Consider the following 12,473-nt stretch of genomic DNA (forward strand, 5'->3'; position numbering starts at 1 on the left):
GTATATAGTAAATGTCCTCGTGGCCAAGTCACTATTTCATCATATCTCAAATATGGAATATAGTTGATGTCAATGTGGCCTATTATCAAGTCTCTATGTTGCAGTTTAATAATTCTCTAGTCCAAGTGCCTCTTTATGACACTATGGCTCATTCTGTCCCAACATGGATACTAAGTTCAAGAACTTATAATTCTAGTCAAAATCGAAGCATGAAACTTGATTTCCTATCATCTCATAGAATATTCGTCGCATGCATATTAACAAAACACATTGTCTCTCTCTCCTCTACTAAATAGAGTAAATTTCTTGATGCACAACATATGAGTTCTAAGCATTCAAAAACTCTCATAAGTGCTACTAAACATGAACATGCATGAATTTAAGGAGTATGAAAGCATTTAACCACTTAGGAGGAATTTCCTCCAATTTCAAGGAAGCCAAACCCACCGATGACAACGAAACTTCTCGTGCGCTCCACGAGGGTGTCCTCTAGTCTCCTAGTACCCTAGAGTATAGAAACATGTGTCATCTAGTCGAAACGAACGACGCTAAGTTCAATCTTTAAGCTTCTCAAGCTAGGTTAGGAAAAACTCACCGATTGCGAAGGAAGCTCTCTCGATCTCCAAACGGGAGTTAGAGTCCCTCCAATCTAACCTAAACAAAGGTTCTAACCATCAATTTGATACAAAAGCCCTCAAAACGAAAATCCCCAAATCTAACCCTAAAATGCCAAATCTAGGTTTGATCTAGTAAAATCCAACAAAATCCGAATCTAGAGAGAGAAATTGCTACTAACCTCTTAGAAGCTCCAAACCAAGCTCCAAAGTCCTTTAGGGTTGAAGGTTGATCCTCAAACAAGCTCCAACCAAGATCTCACACTTCTCCAATTGTGGAAAACCCACAAAAAAAGCGAAGGAGAAGAGAAAAGAGATCAAACTAGCAAAAACCCAACAAAAATGAAGAAGAAACCAAAGGGGAGAGTTCTCACTCTCTCTCCTCTCTGGGCTCAAAAGAGCAGCCATGAGGGCTGAGGTGACTTATATAGGCGTTGCAACAATTGCAAAACACCCCTCTACGAAACAGTCAAAATCTGCACTGCGTATCAGTACACGGTGTTTGTTACCGTACGTGCCTCACGAAATGCCAAACCGAGCCTCGGGTTCGCTGGGAAATGCTCTGTTGTACCGGTACACAACCAGTACCGGTACAGCCATCAACCCCGTACCGGTACAGCAAGCGAATCCGTACCGGTACAACGCCTGCTGAAGGCTACCCGAGAGCTGACCAAAAATCCAACTTTTTGGATTTTGGTACACAGCTTTAAACCACAATTCTCGGGACTCGAACCATAGGTCGGAACACTGTCAACGACCTACCAGAAAGTCTGGAAAAGTTCGACACACAAATCAAACACTCGAACCTCGCAATTTGCAAAGGTCCAGTGTGTTACATTCTGATGACTACAAGGTTGCGTAACCACGCAAGGGGCGCATTTAATGCCCACGCAGGCGCCATACAATAAGGTATACATATCTGAGCGAATACGAGTAAGGTGGAGGGAGATGAGGCGCATTTTCATTAGATGACGAAAAATTCGGACTGAATCTGCAAAATCGAAAAAGGCAACCCACTTTTGCAAAAGCTCAAAAATTGTAAATTTTTACGCAAATTGGGCAATAAAAAAAGAGAAGAAATTTTGGGAAAAAAAATAAATATTGAGGGGGCCTCCGTACATTTTCACTGATCATTTTTTTTCCACGATAAATGCTACCGGCACAGGCGGAAAGATATGTAAATCTTACACCTTCTAGTCCTAAATTTAAATTTTTTAAAAAATTTTAAAATTTGAATAATAATAATTTTAACAAAACAAGATCCTAATATGAATCCTTGAATAAGAGGTATAAGATTTACACATATTTTTAGCGATATTTTAAAAACAAAGTCGAATAGCAATCCGAAAATATTACTGGATCAAGAGTTACTGGCTAAACGTACTAACGATATCAGCATGATGACATAAATATTTAATTATCATTTTATTTTTATTATATAAAAAATATGCATATATTATTATTTTAGTATCATACTTAATTATAAAATATTGATTTGTAGACCAAATAAAATAGACATAAGTTCTAAGTAAGGTTTATTTTTTATAAGGCTAATATGTGCTAATAGAAAATAAAATCAGTTAAAATTAATTTTAAGTCGTTAAATTTTAATATAATTTGATTAAAAAAATCAACTGATTTGATGAAAATCAAACAGCTGATTCATCAGTTTGATAGTTGAATTGTCGTTTTGAATGGTTCTAAATTATTTTTTAACTTATTTGGTTTAAAAAGTTAAATCAAATCACTTTATGCACTAAGTAATGATTGTATTGGTGGAACCGGCTAATTCCACATGAATTTTAAATTATTAATTTTTCGGCTATGTTTGGTTGAAGGAATAAGGAAGGAATAAGAGAATTATTTCTCTTATTCTTTCAAACGCCATTAAAATTTACTGTTCTCCTCTTAACGGACCATTTTAGAATAACCCGTTAAGAGAAGAGAATAGTAGTTCCACTCTTTTGTTGGAATAAGTCATTCGCTATTTTATCCCTCTACTAATAAAGTTATAAATAATGTAAAATATTATTAATTAATACAATTAACTTTTTAATAATTAACTAATTAATTATTTGACTTATTAACTTAATAAGTATCTCAATAGTAATTAATTTATTATTAATAATTAATTAGCTAATTAAACAATTAAAATTGATATGCTTATACAATCATTAACTAATATTTATATTAGTTACATAATTAATATTTTAATTTATAAAATTAATATATTAACTAAAAATATAATTGATTAAATATTAACATATCGACTTACTTTTTAGGATTATTCACTAATTAATGTAATTCTTTATCATCTCATATAATTTTTTCAATTAATTAATTTATTAATTTGTTAAAATATTACTTTACTAATATTTAAATACTTATTATTTAGACAAATTACTTTCTTTTGCAATCATAATTACTTTTATTTTTACTATTCAATCCAATTATCCCTCATAATATCTGGTGGATTCTCGTCCAAACGCAAAATTAATTTAATTCTTATTTATTTCAAAATTTATATTTATTTTATAAATAAATAAAAATAATTTATTTTCGAATCAAAGAGTATCTAAGGCTACGTTTGGTTTGGGACCCTTTGTACTCAAGAACAGTAATTCTTATATTTCTAGAATAAGCTGGCATAAGACTAGAACGGTTGTTCTACCCTTTTTCTGGAACAAGTTTGCTCCCAGGTGGTAACAAGATTAATTAAAGTCTAAATTTAATTTTAATTATAATATTTAATTATTAATTAATCTACTTAATATATTTAAATTATTATTTATTGCTTAAATAATAAAATGATTAATTAATTTATTATTTATAATTAATTATTAAAAATAATTTTAATTTAAAATTATAACTTTTATTGTACTTATTCTAATCTAATCATCCAAATATTATTTATCTTATTTTAAGGAACAATCTAATTTTTATCCAAACACAAAATTAATTTAATTTTTATTTATATTTAAATTTATATTTATTTCTAAAATAAACTGTTCTTATTTATACCCGAACCATATTAATTCAATCCAATAATACGTGTACAAATGACATTCCTCTTTTCCCGTTTGGGGGCGCCAAGTGTGAACTGGATGTGTCGATATCGATCCTTGCTTTCTAGTGTCAAAATCAAAAGCTAAGTATTATTATTTGTGGGGTCCATAGCAGCTCAGGTCCACGATGCCGCACTCAACAAGTATATTGATGTGATGTGGACTCTTATTATAATATCATGAGCTGTACCTGGTACTATAATTGCAATAGTAGATAAAAAGTGTAGACCGAGGAATTGTAGTGTGCACGTGTTGCATACATACACATCGTGCACCACCCTTAAAAAGTACTAACTAATGACGATTAATATTTTAATATTAAAATTAGATTCAGTAGATTCAGTTTACAACAAGTACAAAATTACAAGGCTAAATGCAGAAAATCTCTGATATAAATATATATATATATATATATATATTTTTTATTTTAACATTTAATATTGTTGTAGTTGATATCCTAGCGCTGTAATTATTCCGGTACTATCACTACAACAAAAGCGGTCTATAGCGACACTTTTAAATATAGGTACATGTCAAAAAAGTACTGCTAGCTAAAATTACCGACATTTTTAAAAAGTGTTGCTATATGTAGGGTCGCTAGGTATATAGTGACAGTTAAAGTGTGTCGCTATAATCTAAAAGAGTGCTGCTAATTTACCAACACTTATTTAAGAATTTAGCAACCGCCGAAACTCTATCTCGTTGGCTGTGGTAGCGGAGGAGGACGACAGTAAAGGCTCTTCGTCTAGAATTTCAGTGGATTGAGTGAAGAGAGAAGAAAATATGGTAATTGATTTTTTTTTTTTTTTCTTTTTTGTTTGTAATCGGGTCAAATGGACTAGGTGTGGTGGTTGAGTAGAGTAATCTTTTATTTTTGGTTGGATTGGGTTTTATATTTAGGCATAAGTAGATGTTTTTTTAAGTTTTAGCATAAATAGGACACTTACTCAAAAGTGTCCCAAACATGTGTCCCTATAACCTAATTCTGTTGTAGTGTATTCGATTCATAAATTATATAGTATTAGCGAATAACTTGCTGAGTTATTAATAACAACACATGAGAATGTCTCTTTCTCCCAGAGATTTAGTAACTTCATGAAAGAGATTTTTTTACTATTTCTACAACTTTACGTTGTTTTTTTTTGTCATATCTAAAGGTTAAACAAATATATATATCAATAGTACTCATTCAGTCGTATCATATAATATGACAAAGCAGTAGCAATACGAGGTTAGATGCTACAATTTTAAATTTTGAGGAGAAAAAATTAGAGGTTTTTTAAAAATACAGAGGCAAAGTGCGAAAATGGATATTTGTAGGGGGGGTTTCGCATTTTGGCCATAAGGATTATGTATACAAAATTACAAGCTTTGAAAACCTATTAATGAAGTATATATATTAAGTTGTCTCACGAATCTCAGCAATATAGATTTGAGCATTATTTGATTCAAACGCATAAATTTAGCCTGACTATTTATACACTTAAGTCATTAAATTAAGCCAAAACAAACTACAAAAATCTGTAACAGCTGTTCGACGCTTTAAAATTAATATCCATCCTTTATTTATTGGAATGCTAAGGTAAATATAGTAGTTAGATCTCTTATATATATTTGTCACTTACTAAGTAAAAGATATAATAAAATTCAGAGTCAATGAGAGGTTGAAATAAAATAAAAGATTATGCAGGTTTCTATGAACTGTTTGAAGCTCATGATCAGGAGTTGTCAACTAATCCTTTGTCTCTAATTAAGAGTTTAAGCATGCAGTTTCCCCTAAATCCAGGCTCGATGACACCTTAAGGTATAAGCAGTTTCCCCTAAATCCGGGCTCGATGAGACAAGGGAGTCGTTGGAATTTGAACTCAGCGCCATCTGTTTTGATATATACCATATGAAAAGATAAATTTTAGAAGAACTTCTACGCTCTAAAAATAATCATTTATATCTAAAAATAAAACCAAAGACCTATATTATTATTTTAATATTTTATATTCAATAGATATTTTTTTTTCAAAGAAAAACATGTTTTTACTGATTTTGTCGCTTTTATGATAGGGTTTTAAGAGGCCCAGTGTGCTAAAAGGCTCGAACCAATCCGTGAAGTTTATTAATGAATGAAAATGACATCCACACTATATACAAACCAAAATTTATTTTTGCATCTAATGCATATTATTCTTAAAAAAATAAAGTATAGAACATCTACACTCAGATCTATGCATATTATTCTTAAAACAATAAAATATAGAACATCTACACTCAGATCTCACACCGCATCATCCAGGGACACAAAAAAAGTTTGTGGTTTTTTAATATAAAACAACATTTAAAAGGTATGTAAGTAAATTTAAACCATATAGTGTATAGGGTACTAGGATTCATATTTATATTATAGGCGTACAAATAGTATTGCTTTTATTTTTAATAGAGCAATGCTATCAGCAGGCCTAGTGTATGTATAGGCGCAAGCTTTACACGCTAACCTCTCAAAGATCAAGATTTACTCACTTAGCAATTTGTTTTTTTTTTCTCTTTTAGAGCAATACTATTTGTACACTTAGGTATCATTTGGTTCATAAATGAAGCACTTATTTTCCTTGGGGCTGTTTGATTTCTCGGCAAAGTTTGGGAAAAAAAAAAAAATCAAAAAAACAATTTTTCATAAAAACCTCTTTTTTCAACTTTTCCCAAACCAAATAATATCTTATAGGATTAATTACATACAGCTCCCTGTAAACACATCGAATGATAGATATTTTCGTACAAAGTTTAACTTTTTATTTTTTTTTTAGTAGTGCTACAGATACACCCCTATTTAGGGTGTACATCTTACAACTGCCAAATCCAACAGCGGGGAATAATGAAATTTTTTTTATTAAAAAAATATTGATAACTTCACTCCTTTTTTTTCGTCTCTTTCCCTCTTTTCCTCTGGACTTCCCTCTGCTCCCTCCTCTTTTTCTCCATCTTCACTTCCTCTGTCTCTTCCTTCATCATTCGTCGATTCTTCGGCAAACTCATGTCTTGCGGCCATCCGCATATTCTCTTCCTCCATTTTAAGCTGGAGTTCTCAACCCACATCCGCGGGTTCTTCTCTCCGATTAGTCCCCATCCGTGCATCTTTCTTGGTTGTGATCCTCAGTCCCATCCGTGCGTATGCCACTCATGATAGCCATTCTTTTCTGTGATAACATAAGTGCTTTACATATGACAATTAATCCTGTTTTCCATGCTCGTAGTAAGCATATATATAGAAATTGATTATCACTTTATACATGAGAGAATATTTGAATGGTTTCTCTCCTTGTTGAGATTATTCCTTATTGTATTAAAATGTATAGAAGTTACAAAACATTACAAATGGTATGATATGCATAAAAGAAAACAATTTGAAATAATAAAATACAATCATAGTTTCTTTTCTTAGAGTGGATGAAATCAATCTTGGTTGAGCACAAATGATCCTTCACGAGATTTGATAAACTTTCCTAATTCGTCTCTTGATCATGATCATTTCCTTTTTGATGAGAATGTTCATTACTCCCCCGCAAATGTCTAGACCACATGCCGAGTTTGGTTCGTAATTGTGTAAAACCAGATTTAGAAAGTGGCTTGGTCAATACATCGGCAAGTTGATGAGGAGAGGAGACAAACCGTGTGACCAAATGACCAAAAGCCACCTTCTCACGTATAAAGTGATAATCAATTTCTATATGCTTACTACGAGCATGGAAAATAGGATTAACTGTCATATGTAAAGCACTTATATTATCACAGAAAAGAATGGCTGGTTTATCAAGTATAATACCAAGATCACACAATATAAAGGACAACTAAGTTAACTCTGCAGCAGTGGAAGCCACAGCTCGATATTTAGCCTCGACACTAGATCGAGATACCGTAGGTTGTTTCTTCGCGCTCCAAGATTAGCAATTACTTCCAAGAAAAGTATATAAACCGGTGGTAGATCGGCGAGTAGTAGGGCAGCCAGCCCAATCGGCATTGGAGAAGGCATATAAATCAAGAGTACTTTGAGATAAAATTCGAATTCCAAAATCAATAGTACCACTGATATAACGAAGAATGCGTTTGACATTCTGAAAATCTTGCATTGTCGATGACTCCATATGTTGACATGCTGCATTAACAGAGAAAGAGATATCTGGACGAGTCATCATCAGATATTATAAAGCTCCAACAAGACTTCTATTAAAAGTAGGATCTGCAAAAGGACGATCATTAAAACAAAGAGTCTTAGCTTTTAAAGCCCTAGGAGTGGAGACAGGTTTGCATGCAGTCATTTGAACCCAGACCAATAAATCGCGTGCATACTTTCCTTGTGTAAGAAAGAGTCCTTGAAAATTTTGAACTTCAATGCCAAGAAAGTAGTGAAGTGGTCCCAAATCTTTCATAGAGAATTCTCGAGCAAGATCATTAATAACGGTATCAAGAAGGTCTGGATTATCTCCGGTTAAAATGATATCATCAACATAAAGTAATAAAATATTTTTTTCCCATATTAGTATGGCAAACAAAAAGGGGAGAATCAGCTGTGCTGCAATAAAACCCAAGACCAAATAAAAAAGTGCTAAAACGATCGAATCAAGCCCGTGGAACTTGTTTGAGTCCATACAATGCCTTCTTCAAACGACAAACATGAGTTGGATGAATTGGATCAATAAAACCAGGGGTTTGAGCCATATAGACAGTTTTATGTAGATGACCATGCAAAAAGGCATTTTTAACATATAATTGCCGAATAGGCCATCCTTTAATTGTAGCAATAGTAAGTACAGTTCGAATACTACCTGGTTTGATAACAGGGCTAAAAGTTTCTGAAAAATCGATACCTTTTTTTTTATTATATCCCTTACCAACAAGTCATGCTTTAAGACGATCGAGACTGCCATCAGCTTTTAATTTTGTTTTATAAACCCATCGACATTCGACAACATTCATAAAAGATTCCCGAGGAACAAGATCTCACGTATCATTTTTCATTAGAGCATCAATTTCCTCTTGCATAGTCGAGCACCACCCATCATGCTTGAGTCGATTGAATTGACTTAGGCTCCAAAGGAGTATGATGTGTAATCGAAAGTGCATACTTGGGATTAGGTTTAATCACACCTACTTTTGATCGCGTAATCATATGATGAGTATTTGAAACATTTTCAGTAGACATAGAGATAGTGGAAGGCTCACCAGTCATATTTTGATTAGGTTCGGTCATCACTCGAGAGGGTGAGATGTCGTCAGGAAGAGTCATGTCACCACTTGATGGAGCCGCAACTTCATGAGCAAGTTCTCTTGATTCAAAATTATGTTTAGCAGATGATGGATTTTCTGCCAAAATATGTTTTTCGTTTGCCGTTGTAAATATTTGGGATGCTTCAGGATTAGATGTTGGCTGTGAGTTGCTAGATAAATTCGCAATATCAACAGATATAATTTGATTTCCACCTGATACACTAGTTGATTCTATAAAACTAGTTTGATTTGAGCAGTCATGAAATGTTGATAACTCACATTCATCATGTTGAATATCAAATAAATGAGAACTATTTGAAAAAGAAAACAGTTGTTCGTAGAATACGACATGTCGAGAAATATAAACCCGCCCTGTAGGAGGATATAGACACCAATAACCTTTGTGTTTATCACTATATCCCAAAAACACACATGGTAAAGAACGTGGAGTGGAGTGAACTTATTTTTTGCATAATCTCTCAAATATGGAAAACAACGGCATCCAAAAATCCGCAAACTTAAATAGTTAGGATTCTTATTAAAAAGAGTTTGATATGGGCTCTTCATCTCAAGTCGAGAAGAGGGAAGCCGATTAATAAGAAATACCGTCGTTGAGAACGCTTCCACCCAATAGTGCCGAGGCATGAAAGCCTCAAATAACATAGCAAGACCAAGTTCCACAATATTACGATGCTTCCGTTCCGCTACGCCATTTTGTTCTGGCATGGCAGGACAAGACATTTGATGTTTTATGCCATTCATGGCCAAAAAATCAAGAAATTCTTTGCTAGAAAACTCACCTCCACCGTCCGATTGAAAGATTTTTATTTTTCTGTCGAGAGGCATCTCGACGAACTTTTGAAATTTTACGAAGCAATCAAAAAATTCAGACTTTCTTTTCAAAGGATAATACCAAATAAAACGAGAGAAATCGTCAACAAAAATCACATAGTATTTAAATCCTTGCACGGAGCATATAGGAGACGGTCCCCACAAATCACAATGAATTTTAAATAGTAGCTCAGAAGAGATTTGAGTAGAATTAGAGAAAGGGAGTTTTGAAGATTTACTCATTTGACAACTAGAGCAAATATAAGACATATTGTTCCATTTATTCACTCTAATAAGATTATTATTATAAAGATGATGCACAATATATACTAGATTGCGGATGTCCCAACCGTCGATGCCAAGTTTCTTTGGGTGCAACTTGCTGTCTATTTGAAAAGTAGGCTTGAATCACTTGTTTGCTATTATTCAACGAATATAGTCCTCCCTTTCTATTCCCCAATGTAATCACTTTTTCCGTTCTCCTGTCCTTTATCTGAAAGTCATTACAATTAAATTCAAAGAAGCAAGAAAACTCCGACATTAGTTGTGATACAGATAATATGCTCTTTTTCATTTCAGGAACTAATAATACATCATGCAAAGATATAGAGTCAAATTTTGTAGAGATATTAGAATTCCCCACATGTGATATTTACAATCTTTGGCCGCTTCCCACCGTAACAAAATCAGAACCGTAGTAAGGAGTGAGATTCTGAAGCTTACTAACGTCACCTGTTATATGGGTTGTTGCTCCAGTGTTTGGAATCCAATCTGAATCTTGAGTTTCAGAAATGCTCATGGATGCATGTGCTTTTGGGATATCTTCTGCCTGATCCTGATATGAATGATTAAAACGATGCCAACAATGAAGTGCATCATGGCCACATTTTTTGCAGATCTGACAAGCCACCACATTGTCATTTGTTTTGTTTTGGAATTGATTTGATTGTGCTTGTGGGAAATAACCATCTTGTCCTCGACCACCTTGCTCCTGTGTTGGTTTTTGTTGCATGGTACCTTGAGGAGAGCCACGTCCTTCTGAAGTAAAACGTTGTCCACCTTGTTTAAGTGGATTAGGTTTCTTTCGATAATTCTTTCCTCCGCTAGTGGATGGGTGGCCATAGAAAGCCATTGAATGATTTACATCATCATAATGACTTTTATTTCTTAATTCATGACTTTGCAATAAAGGTATGATTTCAGTAAAAGCAGGGATAGATGGTTTCAACATTGTAGTAGTAAAAGATTCATACTTTGAGCCCAAACCATTGAGTAAAGAGAATATTTTGTTTTATCATCAACGGGCTTACCAATGGCATTAAGCTCATCATATACAGATTTGAAATGGCGAAGATAATCTGCTAACGAGTGTGAGCCCTTTTTGATTAGTCATAACTTTTGCAGAAGTTCTAACTTCCAAGCTTGAGAATCTTGCGCAAAAGAATTCTCTAGTGTACTCCATACCTCGTCTGAAGTCACTAGCCCGACCACCAAACCAAGCACCTTTTCTGATAAGGTGCTTGTGATCCATGCCTTCACCACCCAGTCCGTGCGAACCCATGATGTGAAATCTAGATTCACGATTCGGCTTTTGCCATCATCCGAATCAATCTCACGAGCTGGTTGTGGCGTTTCGCCGTTGATGAAGCCCACCACATCTTGACTCTCGATTAGCGAAAAAATTTGAGTTCACCATAGCAAGTAATTTGATTGGTTGAGTTTGATAGAAACAAAATTCAGAAGGTTAATAGAAGCTAGATAGAGATAGGGAGAGGTAGAAGTATTTGTCATGATCAATGGCTCTGATAGTATGAAGAAAAGTAAGAAGTGAAAGACTTAGAAAATATTTGAATGGTTTCTCTCCTTGTTGAGAGTATTCCTTATTGTAGTAAAATATATAGAAGTTACAAAATGTTACAAATGGTATGATATGCATAAAAGAAAACAATTTGAAATAATAAAATACAATCATAGTTTCCTTTCTTGAGTGGTTGAAATCAATCTTGGTTGAGCACAAATGATCCTTCACGAGATTTGATCAACCTTGCTAATTTATCTCGTGATCATGAGCATTTCCTTTTTGATGAGAATCTTTATCAAATGATCCTTCACGAGATTTGATCAACCTTCCTAATTCGTCTCTTGATCATGAGCATTTCCTTTTTGATGAGAATCTTCATTAATTCTCTTCCTCCATTTTCAACTTGAGTTCTCAGCCCACATCCGCGGGTTCTCTCTGATTAGTCCCCATCCGTGCATCTTTCTTGGTTGTGATCCTCAGTCTTATCAGTGCGTACGCCACTCACGATAGCCACGTCCCTAGGCAATCGTGAGTAAAATTGTAATTTTTTCTTTAATTTGACCCCATTACTTCATTTAACTCATTGCTTCACTTTTTTTTTCCAATATTTTGTAGTATTTTGAGTAAAATAATATTTTTTTAATTGAGGTGAATTATTTTAATATTTTCTCACTGATTTGGACTACGATCAACTAGTTAAAAGATGACGCATTTTTATTATAATTCTATTTTATTGAAAATTTTCTATTTTTTACAATTTTTTGGTATTAATAGAATTTTTCTTTTTTGAATAGGTGGATGTATAGGTCATGAAATTACTATTCCTTTTAATTTTCTTAAATTTAATTTTTTTTCATTTGAAACAATTTTATTGATATTTTATCTAGTTATTTTCCTCCCTAATTAGGT

The 12,473-nt window shown here is 33.5% G+C and overlaps 1 protein-coding gene across 1 annotated transcript; it reads right to left on the reverse strand.

Moving 5' to 3' along the window:
* On the reverse strand, window positions 7,171–7,857 carry LOC109709084. The gene is made up of 2 exons (XM_020231155.1): window positions 7,713–7,857; window positions 7,171–7,427 (listed from the first exon to the last, which is right to left on the reverse strand). The coding sequence occupies exons 1-2, from the start codon at window positions 7,855–7,857 to the stop codon at window positions 7,171–7,173; spliced, it is 402 nt and encodes a 133-aa protein (XP_020086744.1).

Source organism: Ananas comosus, linkage group 4 (genome assembly GCF_001540865.1).
Source record: "Ananas comosus cultivar F153 linkage group 4, ASM154086v1, whole genome shotgun sequence".
Taxonomy (NCBI): domain Eukaryota; kingdom Viridiplantae; phylum Streptophyta; class Magnoliopsida; order Poales; family Bromeliaceae; genus Ananas; species Ananas comosus.